At 38.0% G+C, this 16,264-nt stretch overlaps 1 protein-coding gene across 1 annotated transcript in view; it reads left to right on the top strand.

Annotated features, from left to right (window-relative positions):
- The window catches only part of GFPT1 (glutamine--fructose-6-phosphate transaminase 1), a 58,188-nt gene that overhangs the window by 9,377 nt on the left and 32,547 nt on the right, over positions 1-16,264 (top strand). The window contains exons 2-8 of the mRNA XM_029937512.1: positions 1,483-1,590; positions 3,891-3,998; positions 7,965-8,090; positions 11,537-11,595; positions 13,612-13,746; positions 15,034-15,095; positions 15,691-15,770. Coding sequence (XP_029793372.1) covers positions 1,483-1,590; positions 3,891-3,998; positions 7,965-8,090; positions 11,537-11,595; positions 13,612-13,746; positions 15,034-15,095; positions 15,691-15,770 — 678 coding nt within the window. The remainder of the gene's footprint in view (positions 1-1,482; positions 1,591-3,890; positions 3,999-7,964; positions 8,091-11,536; positions 11,596-13,611; positions 13,747-15,033; positions 15,096-15,690; positions 15,771-16,264) is intronic.

Raw genomic sequence — 16,264 nt, 5'->3', positions numbered from 1 at the left:
GGTCATAAGCTCATGGCTTGTTAGTTCAAGCCCTGCATTGGCCTCTATGCTCACTATTCAGAGCCTGCCTCAGGTCCTCTGTCTCCCGCTTTCTGGCTCTCTCCTGCTCATAGACTCGTGGGCACTCTCTCTCTTGAAAATAAACATTAAAAAAATTTTTTTAAGTGGATTTCCTTTACCTATGTGATACTGCTTGTTTGCTTTTTCTGGCTCAGTTCACACTGTTCTAGTCCTTTTTATTTTAGTTTTGTTTTTCCAAATAAGTACTCCTTTTTTGTGAATTCTCAGTAGGTGTTAACATGTGCCATAATAGTTGTTTATCTTTTGGTAGAATCTGGTGAACAAAAGATTGTAGCCATCTTCCCTTAAGATGATTATATACATATTTTAGTCCATTTGTCCCTATTATTAAATTATTTAGGTTGTATTTTTTACATCATTGATATTTATAAGTTGTTACTGTAATCGATACCAGGATCATTGGAAATAAGAAAAATTATTCCAACTGTATGGTTTTGTAGGGCCCATGTGTTACTTAAAATACTTCAGAAAATGTTTTCTTTTAAACAATACACTGTCAGGGGAGAGCCTGATGCAGGGCTTGAATTCCCAGACTCTGAGCTTATGACCTGAGCCAAAGTCAGACACTCAAGTGAGCCACCCAGACACCCCTGATTGGTTCATGTTTTTTTTTTTAAATTTTTAATGTTTGTTTATTTTTGAGAGAGAGAGAGAGAGAAAGACAGTATGAGCGGGAGAGAGGCAGAGAGAGAGAGAGAGAGAGAGAGAATCCAAAGCAGGATCCAGGCTCCGAGCTGTCCGCACAGAGCCCAACACGGGGCTTGAACCCACAGACTGCGAGATCATGACCTGAGCCGAAGTCAGATGCTCAACTGACTGAGCCACCCAGGTGCCCCGGGTCACGTTTTTAAGTTAAATTTTACCCGACAAAATGGCAGTGATGGAAGACATGTGACTAGCTTTATAAGCTTTGCAAAAACTAAACATTTATTTGCTTTAGTCTTTTATATTAATGAGAAATACTCCTTTATAAAAATTTCACCACCTTTAAATAATTTGAAGTGAGACCTTCCTTCCTTCCTTCCTTCCATGTATTTTAAAGATTATTTAGAGAAAGTGCATGTGAGCTGGGAAGGGGCAGAGAGGGAGAGGGAGAGAGAGAGAGAGAGACAGACAGACAGACAGACAGAGAGAGAGAATGAGAATCCCAAGCAGGCTCCACACTGTCAGTGTGGAGACTGATGGGGCTGGAACCCACAAACTGGGAGATCATGACCTGAGCCGAAATCAAGAATTGGACACTTAACCAACTGAGCCACCCACATGCCCCTCTTCCTTTTTTAAAGATGACTCTAGCTTCCTATTTCTGCACATCTTAGACATAATTATACAGATGAGGATTTTGTCATAATTGTGTCAATATTGTATCAAATTTTTTATTAAATGTTTGTTCATTTGCAGGTATATTTGCTTACTTAAACTACCATGTTCCTCGCACAAGACGAGAAATCTTGGAGACCCTAATCAAAGGCCTTCAGAGATTGGAGTACAGAGGATATGATTCTGCTGGTATTTCCTTTTAAAAAAATTACTATAGGTTTAACATGATTCTTGAATCTAAATAAAGAGGTTTTGTTTGTTGACTAGATTCTTTAGTAATGCCTATTTTGAATAAATATAAAAAGAAGAATTTTTATCTTTTATCATGTTCAAAGGGTTTATTCATGTAATTTCAACAGTGTTGCCATTTATATTCTTATAAAAATCTTCCTTTGTTGAGAGTGTTACTCTAAAAGCATAAATCACCTGGGGCTTGTTCATGGTAGAACAAAGTTCTTGAAGGCCTTACTTTATAAATTATCTTTTTTCTTTCTGGTAACTTTAATTTCTTTTTCTCCAAGGATTCCCTGCTATTGGCATATAAACTTGTCTGAGGTTCTTCTGTCTTAAAAGGAATGACAAAGCAAATTAAAATGCCTTTTTGTCAGCTTACTGTTCTGTTCTAGCTTTTTTCCTTAACTATGTTAGGGGTCTTCAAGACCACCTCCCGAGGAGGACTCTGCATATAGTTGTAGTCGTGGCTATGATTTATTCCAACAAGAGAAACCAGAGCAAAATCAGCAAAGGGAGAGGCACATGGGGTGAAGTCTGGAGGATATGAGGCACGAGCTTCTGAGTATTCTCCCCTGTTGGAGTCACACATTGTGCACTTAATTCAGCCACTTGTGACAACGTGTGTGGAATATATATCAGTGAAGCCACTCAGTGCCCAAGCTTTTATTGGAGGCTGGTCACCTAGATCCCATCCGCCTAACACGGACCACAATTCAATTCCCAGAACGGAAGCAGATGTTCAATATAAGCCACACTGTTTGCACAGTTTAGGTGCAGTAAAACTCTCTTTATCAGTTAGGTAACTCTCCTGAAATCCCATGTCCCCAGATGCCAGCCAAGGCCAACCTTGCAGGCAGACCTTCCTAAGGAAAGCGGTGTCAGGCTTGCTATGTTAAGCTTTTTCTGTACTCTTGACATTGTCAAATGTAATGGGCACTTATTTTCTGTAACTTTGTCAGTTAATAGAAAGTGAATTCCTCAACTCCTTTGTTCATAAAATATTCTCCTTCCTTAGCTTTTTTGATAACACATATTCTCTTCCTAACATGCTGGTTCTTTTCTGTTTCCTTTGAGGGCTCCTTTTCTTCCACCTTTTGCTTAAATAGTAATGTTCTTCAAGATTCTTTCCTATGCCCATTTAAAACATTTTTTTAACATTTATTTTTTTGAAGAGAGAGACAGAGTGAGCAGGAGAGGGGGGGAGAGAAAGGAAGACAATCTGAAACAGGCTCCAGGCTCTGAGCTGTCAGCACAGAGCCCAGTGCGGGGCTTGAACCCATGAACTGTGAGATCATGACTTGAGCCAAAGTCAGATGCTTAACTAACTGAGCCATCCAGGCACCCCCCATTTTTCTTACTTTGTATCATCATGGGTGAACTCTGACTTCATCCGCCTCCCATATGTTGATGATGAATAACCCACATGTATTTCCCAAGCTGCAGACTTGTATTTCCAGCTGCCTCTTAGAATTTTCTTCCTGGATAAACCATGATATTATAAACTTCACATGCCCAGAAGTGAACTGAACATACTCCCCGTGCTGTTCTTTCTGTGTTCCTTTTATCAGCGCTCATTCAACAAGTCCCATGAGCCCAGAAGGTCCCCTGGACCCAGCTGCCTTCTCACATTGCATCCAGGCAGTTCTCCCCTCAGTATCACTGATACCCGTCTTCATCACCACTGTTTGGTTCAGGGCCTCCTCACTTTTGCTTTCTTGTCGCTGTATCTTCTGGCAGCTCATTTCTTCTTCTGTTCCTCCCCTTTAGTCCACTCTGTTTCCAAAGAGAGTCTTCTAAACGTTTTTAATTTCTCTACTTAAACCTATTCCATGCTTTTTTAGTACCTTCAGATACCTTTTTCAAACTCTTTAAAAACTTAAGTAGAATTCCAGGAATGTGTTCCCTCCTTGTGTCTTTCCCTTCTGAGGTGGGTGCCGATCTCCTGCCTTTCTCCATGGTGCTCAGGTTGACACTCAACGTGTAGTGCTTTTTTTTTTTTCCTCTTCAGACTGTGGTACTTGTATTATATAATCCAAACTCACACTATATTGTAATGATTTGTTCCTTCTTTTCTCAGCAGACCATTAAACTTGAGGATAAAAATTGAATAATTTTCATTTTTGTTTCTAGGAGCTATCACTGAATTGATGAACACATGAATTAATTAGATGAAAAATAATTCAAAATTTAAAAGTTTTGCCTCATGATGATAATCTTAAGTTTCTAAATCTAGCTTTTCTGCCTCCATGATTTAGGTGTAGGAGTTGATGGAGGCAATGACAAGGATTGGGAAGCCAATGCCTGCAAGATCCAGCTCATTAAGAAGAAAGGGAAAGTCAAGGCACTGGATGAAGAAGTTCACAGTAATGTACTTAGTTTGAATTTTGTCCCCCCTCCCCTCCCTTTGCTTCCTTCTCCCTTTCCTGCCAAATTATCTTTCTTCTCGTATTTTGGGGTTCATTTAAGAATAGTGATGTTTAAAGTGAAAGGAAGAAAAGTAGTTTTGTTGTTGTCTCTGCTAGAGTACAGTGTACTTAGCTTCAAAAATGACCATATTAACTAGGTGAGGACATTATCTAGGTACATTGTGTTCACAGCAAGCCCAATATCCAAAAATGAAGGAACCGCCATCCCCGAGGAAGGCCTTTCATAGGACAAAGGTATTTTTAGTGGTGCCCTTATTCTAGTGTCTTTGGAGTAGACACCTGGTTTGGATGTATAGTCAGTCTGGATGTTGCCCTTTTTAGTAGATCTGATATAATCAGGTAAGTATCATGTTTTCTTTTGGATTTTCATACTTCTCTGGTATAAAGTAGTTACCTAGAGATACATGCTCCACTAAAGAGGATATATGTCTTAATATTTAGTCCATAACATTATACTTAAACATTTTAATTTTTCATAGGAAACTTAAAAACAAAACAAAAGCTTTGAAATAATTTTTTTAAAAAACATTTAAAAATTTCCCACAAACCCCAGGAAACTAAATTTTTTTTATGTACCTACTCAAATAGATGCCATTGTAATCATGGAAAAGGAATGCAGGTTGAAGAGGCGAATGATAGATTTAAGTCACTTTTTTCCCCACATAAGCCAAATGTTTAGCTCTGTAGTACTTAACAAATTAGATCAGTACTTTGTATGTATTGTGGGTAAGATTAGTTTAGAGATGAGGCAGGCACCCAAATAACTATACTTCAAAAACTATAGTATAAATATTCAGTATACTGTGTGTACTGTAACCTGTATACCAGGCTGATTTTAGTAGGCTCCAAGGAGACAGCAAACAAATTGCTTAAAATTCAGGAGAGAGCTAGTTCCCACTTGAAGCTGGGCACTTTCGAAGAGACTTGGGATATATAAGGAATGCCTATTGATTCTATTTGGGCAGGGAGGGTGAGAAGGGAGGATTTTCTGAATAGAACAGCGTCAAATAGGGAAGCCAGATTTGATGGGATGGTGGGTAGTCCGTTTACTCCATAGTATTGGTAGATGAATGTGGGAGGCTGGAAGGCAGATTGTGACCAGAATCACCATCTTTGCATATCAGGATATCAAGACTTGCCACTTCCTGAAGGAAGTGGAAGATTGGGAACTTGCAGACATTGCTGCTGAATTTACAACTGAGGAATCACTTTGGAGAGGAAGCTGGAAGTGTCTAAATGGGAGATGCCTATACCCTGTGACCAAGTACTTCCATTTTTGGGCATATACTTGAAAGAAACTCTGTGGATAAGGAGATAGGACAAGATTCATTGCAGGAAAATGTAGAAACAACCTAAATGTCTACCAGCAAGAGAACAGGAGACGAAGTTGTATGTGATGTAGTGAATGAACATATGTAGCTTTTGAAAGGAGTGTACTGGATCTGGCTCTGCATGTGGGAACATGGATAGGCTGCGGGAACCTAATGTTGAGTGAAAGAATGAAAGAAGCATCCCGAGAGATGTGTAAAATTGGTACCATTTAAAAAACAAAAGAATACTGTCATTTGTGGACACATGTTATCGTCTGTAATAGACATTCAAAGGCACAGGTGGGGAAGTGCTGTATCAACCTAAGAATTCCTTGGGGAGAAATGGGATGGGGGAAGGGCATAAAGGAGGCATCAGCTGCATTTTTTACATTTTAGATCTTAAAAAATCTAGAGCACAAGTGGTTAGATGTTAACATTTGTTAACTCTGGGTGTAGGTATTTATTTGGATGTTTGTGGTATTCACCTTGTTTCTCGTAGCAAGGTTCAGTTTTTGACCTGTTAAGACAAAAGAGAAAGGAAGTCATTTCAGAAAAGGCCATTAGATTGGTTATCAGTAACTTCTGACTTAGATAGTAATAGCTAACATTTATTATTGCTGTGCCCCAGACACTCTACTGAATACCTTTACTGGTCCTTAGTATAACCCATGAAGTAGGTAAAAGTATCATCTTCATTTTGTAGGTCAGGAAATTGAAACATAGGAGTAAGTAAGTACTCATAGGTGTAGGTGCTGTCGTTAGGTGGTGTCGGTAGTAAAGGTAGAGAAATTTGGTGGCAAAGGGAGGCTGTTATTCTAGAATGTAACAAAAATTTAAGATTGTTTTACATTTTATAATATAAACTTAGTCACTTTTTACAAACAAATGGTTGTATGTTAACATTTGTTATCTCTGGGTGTCAACCAGACTTGGGTTCACCTCCTATTTCTGCTTCCTATTAGCTATGACCTATGGCAGGTTCTCTGACCTCTTAGAGCCTCAGTTTCTTTATAAAATGGGGACAGTAGTACCTAACAGAGTATTGTGAGGATTCAGTAACAAATGAATATTTCTTGAATACTTACTCTATTCTAACCATTGTGCTAGGCCTTGATGACTCAGTAGAAAACAATATAGGCAAACTCGCTGACCTGATGGAACTTACTGTCTAGTGAGAGGGCTAGACAACAAACAAATATATAATGTTAGGTAGTGATTAGTGCTGTGAAGAGAAAATGTGGTAGAGGTGACATTTGAGCAGAGACCACATAATTGTCTGAAGGGGGAGATTCTAGGCAAAGGGAACAAGTGCAAAGACTCTCTGTGGGCGTGTCCTGTGTACAGCTGAGTGTCAGTGGGCTAGCACAGAGTAAGGGAGGGGGAGAGTAGGATGAGATGAGCTGGAGAGGTGACTGAGGGCTGGGTCCTGTAGGGTCTTAAAAACAATGCATTTTACTACATACACCATGGGAAGCCATCAGAAAATTTTGCATAGGGGATTGACATGATTTAACAGGGTCACTTTGGTTAGAGTGCCAAGACTGGATTGTACAAAAGAAAATTGGACTTTGGGAGACCAGTTAGAATTCTGTTGAATGAGTTTAGTTGATGGTTGCTTTGGTCATATTGATAGAGATAGAGTGATGAGAAGTCTTTAGTACCTAGCAGCAAGTAAGTTCTCAGCAGATGGTAGCTGTTGTTATTTGTAAAAGATGCACTGAGAGCTTTGATGAGTACTTGGAGAGGGGTAGAGAGAATGAGAATGTAAAGGTTAGGTAGGGGCCAGATGGTGAAGGGTGTTGTATCCCATGGAAAGATACTGGGTCTTTATATTGTGAGAAAATGGCTCTCTGGGTCCATGTTAGAATTTGAGGATCTTTTTATAATTCCCTGTGGCCAGGTTTAAGATGATTCAAATGGGTAGCTAGGGATGCAGACCACTTTTTAAGCAATGGAAATCCATTCAAGGATTTAAGTGTTGTTTCCTGATCAGATTTGTGTTTTAGAAGGACTTCTGATTAGCCAGTCTAAAAACCACAAAGACTGCTAAAATAAAATGCATGGACTTTTCTCTTTGAGACTTCTGAGCAGTTTGCGTTTCTTCTTTTGAGCAAAAAAAAATTTTTTTAATGTTTATTTTTGAGAGAGAGGGAGAGAATGAGCACAAAGACAGAATTCAAAGCAGGCTCCAGGATCTGAGCTGTCAGTACAGTGCCTGATGTGGGGCTCAAAATCCCAATATGTGAGATCATGACCTGAGCCACAATTGGATGCTTAACCAACTGAGCCACCCGGGCCTGATCTCAGTGTTTGTTTATTTTTGAGAGAGAGAGAGAGAGAGATAGGGAAGGAGAGAGTGAGCGGCAGAGAAGGAGACACAGAATCTGAAGCAGGCTCCAGGCTCCAGCTGTCCTCACAGAGCCCAACGCAGGGCTCGAACCCACGAACTGCGAGATCATGACCTGAGCTGAAGTCAGATGCTTAACCAACTGAGCCACCCAGGTGCCCTGTAATAATTATATTTAAATATAGCTTCTAGCATTATCTCTACAGCATGATTTAATGTTGGAATTTTTCATTTTATACCCTTCAGAGCAACAGGATATGGATTTGGATATAGAATTTGATGTACACCTTGGAATAGCTCATACCCGTTGGGCAACACATGGAGAACCCAATCCTGTCAATAGTCATCCGCAGCGCTCTGACAAAAACAACGGTATGAACGCATTCTGTGTGCTTTGGGATGATTATAGAGGGATGGCTGATTGGAGAAAAATGCAGACTCTTCTGTTTTCATTATTTTAGTTTTTTTTAATCTGGAAAATTTCAAACATATTCAGTAGTATACAATATGTAGAACCTAACGTATCTGTTACCCAGCTTTAACATTTATCGATACAAAATCAGTTCTATTTCTCTGTATTCCTCCACCCAGATTATTTTGGAACCTCGGTCTTGCTCTCCTTTTTCCTTGCTGTTTATTGTGTTGTTTGTCCTGTAGAGTTTCCTGCAGTCTAGATCTTGCTAATTGTAGGCATGATGTCATTTGGCAAGTTTCTCTGTCCCTTCTGTTTACTACAAATTGGTATGGTATTGATTTACATGTGGAGGTATGTAATGTTTGAGCATTTTTCTTTTTGTATTATTAGTGGCCATAGATCATTGCCAACATTAATTATTTCTTTAGGGATTTGTTAAATGGTGATAGTCAAATACTGTTATTCATTTTTCACTTATCTTAAATACTTCTATAAAGAGAAACTTCTCCATGTCAACTGCTTAGTTATCCAGAGTTACAGATTATGTAGGAAAGGCAGGAAAATACTTGATTTTTTTCACTTTATTTACTGTTTTACAAAAATGAAGTCCTAATGTTCTAAGATGAACGAGTTTCTTTTTAGTATTACAAACTCACAGATTTAAAATACTGCATTTTTTAAAAACAAAGAAGTAATAATCTATATTGATGCACAAATTTTCCCTTCTTTGGCCGTTGGAGCTTATTTAGGTTGGTTCCTGACATGACATCAGTAGACTTAATAGTCTTTGTTATTTTCTGGAAAGTTAAGATGTTTTAGGTTCATCTAATTTTGCCGCAGACTTAGAATCATCCATTTCTCTAAGGACCCTTAGTTCCTTTTAATGGAAATGGTATGTAACGACTATAACCCAGGTGCTCATTACACCTAGGCCTTTTAGGTGGATGGAGCTGGGAAATAATTCTGTGGGTGGTGCATACATGTATAAGATTAAAGATAAAACACAACATAATATTACACTAACACTGTGATTCAAATCTAAGGCTGGAAGGTTTTTATTTAACCTTGCTCGGATAGATTTCCTTCCAATCACACCTAAAAACTCCATCCTTAACACCTGCAACGTACTTATTTGATTTATTGTATCATCTACATACAACAGAATCCTCATACCAACACTACCATAAGTATGTTTACTGTTGTTAAACTTTTTATTAATATTTTTGTACTTAGAGTGTATCTTTTTAGAGATATATAATCAAATTACTGTGTTTTAGAGTCACTTGGAATAATCCCCTGTGGTTGTGATATTATTGGATACATTATGTTGATTTATTTCATTTTAATTTTTAGGGATTGACCATCTTTAAAAATTAATTTTATTTCAAATTATGTGCATAGTTCTGAAGTCATACCAATAAAATGAGGTATATTAAAAGAAGTCTAATTTGTATCCTATTTCCTCTTCCTTATTTCTTATCTGTAGATAACCACTTAACACAGTTTTTAGTCTATTTAAAAAATTTTTTCTTTTTAATGTTTATTTTATTTCTGAGGAAGAGAGAGCAATAGAGCATGAGCAGGGGAGGGGCAGAAAGAGAGGGAGACACAGAATCTGAAGCGGGCCCCAGGCTCTGAGCTGTTAGCACAGAGCCTGATGTGGCTCAAGCTCACAAACCGCGAGATCATGACCTGAGCTAAAGTTGGCTGCTTAACCGACTGAGCCACCCAAGTGCCCCTATGTTTTTTAATAAGCAGATATATCCATTTGTATATATATGAATTTGTGTGGGTATATACATACCTTTGGAGAAAAGATTTTATAATTTTATTATAATAATTCAGTAGCTGCCCTTCTCAGGTTTTTATGCTTCACATAATTATTATTGAATTGGATTTGAATGCTAACACGAACTTTTAATATTGACAGGACCTTTATAAGATTCCTGCAAACTTGTATCGAGGTTATGTTTTGAGACTTTGACATTAAGGCTTTGTATCCTGCAGTCAGCTGTTTGTGATTCTTTGTTCCAGCAATAAAATTTTTTTTCTCAGATTTATTTTGTAGTATCATTTGGTGGTATCTTTTTTCTCTTAAAAATCTAGCAAAAATGTTTATTATTTGATTTGTAATTCAATTCAAGCTCATTTAATATCAGCCCCAATTGTCGTATGTTTCAGTATATTTAAAAACATTTTGATAATTTAGTATTCTAATTTTACAATTTTTTTTTGTTTGTTTTAAGTAGGCTCCATGCCCGGTTTGGGGCTTGAAGTCATGACCCTGAGATCAAGAGTTGCATGCTCTAGCAATGAGCCAGCCAGACGCCCCAGTTTACTAATTTTAAAAAATAATTTATAAGAATTTTTAATAATAAATCCATATCGTGGTCTTTACATACACTGTTGAGGGCTATAAAAAATAATACTGTCAACTCTTAATTTAATCAAAAGGATCAAAAAGATGAAAATTACCCTGCTACATACATACTTGATTTTGGAATGCTGTTTTAACATTAATTTATCTGACATTTTAAGAATTATCTGGATCTCAGCTAGGCAGATTTTACTATAGATCTGAATAGCTGGATTTTCTTTTTTTTTAATTGAAAAAATTATTTTTAATTTTAGAGAGAGAGGAAGAGAGAGCCTGTGCCAGAGAGAGGGACAGACGGGGGGCAGGGGAGAGAATGAATCCCAAGCAGGCTCCCAGCTCAGGATAGCTGGTTTTTCTTATTCTTTAACTTCAGTTCTTACACTCACTTAATGTAAACCAGTAATTGTTATAGTTTGAAAGTCTTTCTCTTTAAATTTAGGAATTTTTTTATGCCTAAGAATGAATGAGTAGGGGCTTCTGGGTGGCCCAGTTGGTTAAGCAACTTCAGCTCAGGTCATGATCTCACGGTTCGTGGGTTTGAGCCCCATGTCAGGCTCTGTGCTGACAGCTAGCTCAGAGCCTGGAGCCGGCTTCAGATTCTGTGTCTCCTCTCTGCCCCTCACCTACGCATGCTCTGTTTCTGTCTCAATAATAAATAAACATTAAAAAATTAAAAAAAAAGAATGAATAAACAAAGAAATGAGAATAATAGTTGTATTGGTCAGCCTTTTTGTTCTGCAAATGAAGAAACCCCAGGAAATTTACCCCTTTAATATGGTGAGATTAGATTAGTAGTTTAGCCACAAATGAAATTGATATCTCTAAACCCCAGTTTATTATCTTCCCCTCTATATCCACTAAACCACATAAACAATGCTGCTCATCTACCCAGGGATAATCTGATAATGAAAAGTAGAAGATACTTGATTACACCTGGAATTCTAGCATGTGACTTGTCAGTCATGGTATTTACAGTGTTTACTAGACCTATAATTTTTTGTCATCAATGCTTTTTATCTCTTTTAGAATTTATTGTTATTCACAATGGAATTATCACCAACTACAAAGACTTGAAAAAGTTTTTGGTAAGTAAAGTGACCTGAAAAGACAACAGGCTTTGAGAAATTTCTAATGGAGGGCAGTGAAGTGCGTTGGAATGTGCCACACCATCTAGGTGTGATCAAGTAATTCCTAAGATGGTTACAAGGGTTTGGGGTTTACCAGACTTTTCTTTGTGATAGTGGAATATTTTGTTTCTTTGAGAATAAGAAGTAATTACTTGGCTTTATTATAAATGACCCAAAAGCGCAAATAAAATTGGAGTTTGGGGGTGGGAGACATCTTTTGCATTGTAAGAGACCTTGTTTGGCATTTTTATTTATTTAATTTTTAGATTTTTCTTTTTTCAGTGTTTATTTTTGACAGAGAAGGAGACAGAGCACGAATGGGGGAGGGGCAGAGAGAGAGGGAGACGCAGAATCTGAAGCAGGATCCAGGTTCTGAGCTGTCAGCACAGAGCCTGATGCAGGATTCAAACTCACGAACGGTGAAATCATGACCTGAGCCAAAGTCAGACGCTTAACTGAGTGAGCCAACAAGGTGCCCCTTTGTTTGGCATTTTTAAAAGCTTCAATATGTATAAGAAGAATTAAGACAGATTAAATGAAGGCTCTATGCTCTAAGTACCCATGTATTATATACTAATATTTATGAGGATGACTTTCCTGAGGTCCTCTTGGGGCTGTCCAGTTGAACTTTTCTGCAGTGGTGGAACCCTGTATCTGTGCTGTCCAGTATAGTAGCCACTGTCCACATGTGGTGTTGGTATGACTGAGGGACCAAATTTGAAATTTTATTTCATTTTAATCAGTTTTTAAAAGTTTTTAAATGTTTATTTTTGAAGGAGAGAGAGAAATAAAGTGAGCGAGGGAGGGGCAGAGAGGGAGACAGTGGATCTGAAGAAGGTTCTGAGCCGTCAGCCCAGAGCCTGACATGGGGCTGGAACCCAAGAACCGTGAGGTCATGACTTGAGCCAGAGTCAGAAGCTCAGTTGACTGAGCCACCCACGTACCCCTCATTTTGAGCAGTTTATTTATTTTTTTTTGTTTTTTTGTTTTTTTTATTATTTTATTTTATTTTTTTTTTCCATAATATTTTATTGTCAAATTGTTTTCCATACAACACCCAGTGCTCTTCCCTTCAAGTGCCCTCCACCATCACTACCACCTCTTTCCCCCCTCCCCCTTCCCCCTCAACCCTCAGTTCATTCTCAGCATTCAGTAGTCTCTCAAGTTTTGCATCCCTCTCTCTCCCCAACACTCTCTCCCTCCTCCGCTCCCCCTGGTTCTCCATTAGGTTTCTCTTGTTTTCCTGCTAGACCTATGAGTGCAAACATATGGTTTCTGTCCTTCTCTGCCTGGCTTACTTCACTCAGCATGACACCCTCAAGGTCCATCCACTTTCCTACAAAGGGCCATATGTCATTCCCTTCATTTTGAGCAGTTTAAATTTAAATAGCCACATATAGCTAATGGCTATTGTATTGGATAATGCAATATCATTACTGAAGAAAGAATCATTCTATTCATTATGGAATTATTTTGTGAATGTTGTATATCCCACTGTATTTTAATCATTTAAAATTTTCTTTTTTAAAAAGGTTTATTTTTAGAGAAAGAGAGAGCAGGAACAGGGGAAGGGCAGAGAGAGGGAAGGAGAGAGAATCCCAAGAGAATCTAACAATGCAGAGCCTGATGGGGTCTTGATCTCATGAACTGTGACATCACGACCTGAGCTGAAATCAGTAGTGGAGGCTTAACTGACCGAGCCACTGGGTGCCCCTACAATTTTCGTAATTTATATGTGGCATATATTAGTATATCTAATTAAAAGCATATATTCAGTTGCACAAAATACTTGACTATTTTGGGTTTGCTATAATTAGATGGTGACCTTCATTTTGAACAATGGATACTGGGGTATGGTGGTCAAAAAGTATTAGCAATTGGTTAGTGAGATTTTTGAGAACATTCTTTAGAAAAGATTTGGATATCATGAATACTTTCTTAAATGTGTCATTTTTTTTTCCTTTCTAATTACAGGAAAGCAAAGGCTATGACTTTGAATCCGAAACAGACACAGAGACAATTGCCAAGCTTGTTAAGTACATGTATGACAATCGAGAAAGTCAAGATATCAGTTTTACGACCTTGGTGGAGAGAGTTATCCAACAATTGGTATTAAACCACACTTTTTTTTCTTTAAATAGTTTATTGTCAAGTTGATTTCCATATAACACCCAGTGCTCTTCCCCACAAGTGCCCTCCTCCATGACCATCATCCCCCTTCCCCCTCCCCCTTCAGGCCTCAGTTTGTTTTCAGTATCCAAGAGTCTCTCATGATTTGCCTCCCTCCCTCTCCCTAACTCTTTTTCCTCCCTTCCCCTTCCCATGGACCTCTGTTAGGTTTCTCCTGTTAGACTTATGAGTGCAAACATATGGTATCTGCCCTCCTCTGCCTGACTTATTTCACTTAGCATGATACCCTTGAGGTCCATCCACTTTCCTACAAATGGCCAGATTTCATTCTTCCTCATTGCCATGTAGTACTCCATTGTGTATATAAACCACATCTTCTTGATCAAAATGGCATTCTTTTTGATCCCGTTCCAGTTGTCGTAAATATTAAGGACATCAGAGAGCCACAAAAATCCAAATGCCTAGGGATTACTGCCCTCCCCACTCATAACTTTAGCTTTCCTATTGAAAAGCCCTTTTCTCTGAAGGTCCAGCCCTCACTTCCTCCTTCTACCCAAGTCTTTTGATGTCTGCAGCAAAAGGAGGAGTCAGGAAGCTGGAGAAAATAAATAGAGCCCTGGTCTTTCTCTTTACTCAAGACAGAGTACTGTCCCTTTCTAGCCTTTTCTTGTTTCTATTCGTTATATAACCCAGGTTGTGTTCTGTGGTGGTCCCTTATCTCTCCTACATTCTGTTCCTTCTTTATTCACTCTTGAATCCTTAGGCCCTGGAGGAGGTTGGGTTGAGAGAGTGGTATGATATGCATGTTAATAATTATGGTTATGTATATTTTTATCTCTAGTAACAAGGTCAACAAGCATGGAAGTTTACGGTGGTGTAAAATCGCTGGACCAGAGAATGCTTTTGGATACTGAGCTAGGGGTCTTTTCTAATTCTCTCCTCCTTGCATTCAAACTCATAATATCCGAGATAGGATGTATCTATTGAGAAATGTTAGTAGTGTGTAAAATAGTGCTTAAGTAATAGTCCGTTTTGGAGCTATTATCTACTGTGTATGTGTCAAGAGTGGGCTTGGTTAAAAAGTGTGTCTTGGGTACACCAAAGCTCAGGAAAGAGTGTCTGCCTAAAATTTGGACTTGTTTATAACTTTAAAAAGAACATCCTGTGAACAAAAAACTTCCGTGCTGAAGCCAGTATGTTTTGGGCATTTTACATTCGATAACTGATTATAATAAATATTGCTCATGTATCTTTTTCCTTTTATAGGAAGGTGCTTTTGCACTGGTATTTAAAAGTGTTCATTTTCCTGGCCAAGCAGTTGGCACAAGGTACGTACAGATTTAATAATGACTAATAATTATATGCATTTTGAAACATTTGAATTACAAGTGTATTCTCTGTACATGATGATTACCCTCTACTGTAAAGATTTGCCCTGTCCTAGATCTACATGCTACATGTATATGTTTATTTTCATATGCCCTTCCTTGTCCATTTTTCACCACTCTTTTATTTCACAGAACCCCTTAATAAAGCAAATATATTTTGGCAGTTATAACTGGCCTTTTGTCTCTAGTGGAACACTATGGTTACTTTGTGTATTTGGATATTGAATATTCTCTAATTTCAGGCCCCCAACATTAACTGTCTCCATATTTTTTGGAAGTATACATCCTAAACAAATTCCTAGATAATTTTACTATCACTACTTTTGCCAGGATATTTAAGCCCATGAATGTCCTTTTTAGAACAGTGAGAAGCTTTAATATTTGCAAATTCTGTTTACGCTGTGCTTTTGTTATACCTGAAGTTGAGCCTGGAGGGACAGTTTAAACATTATTTGAAGAATGTTGGCTCATTAAAATTTATATCAGTGCATTATTTATGGAAATTGCTTAATTCTGTCTTAATTTTGCATAACAGGCGAGGTAGCCCTCTTTTGATTGGTGTACGAAGTGAACATAAACTCTCTACTGATCACATTCCGATTCTCTACAGAACAGGTAAGAACTATTCCTATGTCTTGCCATGAGGAAACTGTATAAATTGAGTGCAGTAGATATAAAGAATAGTTTCCATTAAATTGAAATAAATGCCTCTTCGGTTAGATCCACACATATGTATATATAGTTCTGTCTAGACATGAAAAGGATTTGTTGTTGTGGTTTCTCTGACGAGTAGAATTTTTTTCTGTTGTGTATCTTTAGCTAGGACTCAGATTGGATCAAAATTCACACGGTGGGGATCACAGGGAGAAAGAGGTGGGAAATGCACTGTGCATGGATGGGGAGGACTCTTACCCTCTTTTGTTCATTCTTTACTAATTCTTTGTTCTTGGAGTGAATGAATGTGCTGGGCCTCTAAAAATGTGCTTTTTTATGGGGAAGCATATTTTGACATTTTTCTAATTTGCAGAGTATATTTTGTCTGTCTGCTTTTGGCATTTAGAAAACTGCTTTTAATAATTTGTTTCATTAAAATTTCTGAGATTGAAATT

Source organism: Suricata suricatta, chromosome 4 (assembly GCF_006229205.1).
Source record: "Suricata suricatta isolate VVHF042 chromosome 4, meerkat_22Aug2017_6uvM2_HiC, whole genome shotgun sequence".
Taxonomy (NCBI): Eukaryota; Metazoa; Chordata; class Mammalia; order Carnivora; family Herpestidae; genus Suricata; species Suricata suricatta.
Note: the sequence above shows the minus strand (reverse complement) of the source record. Positions and strands in the feature narration are given on the sequence as shown.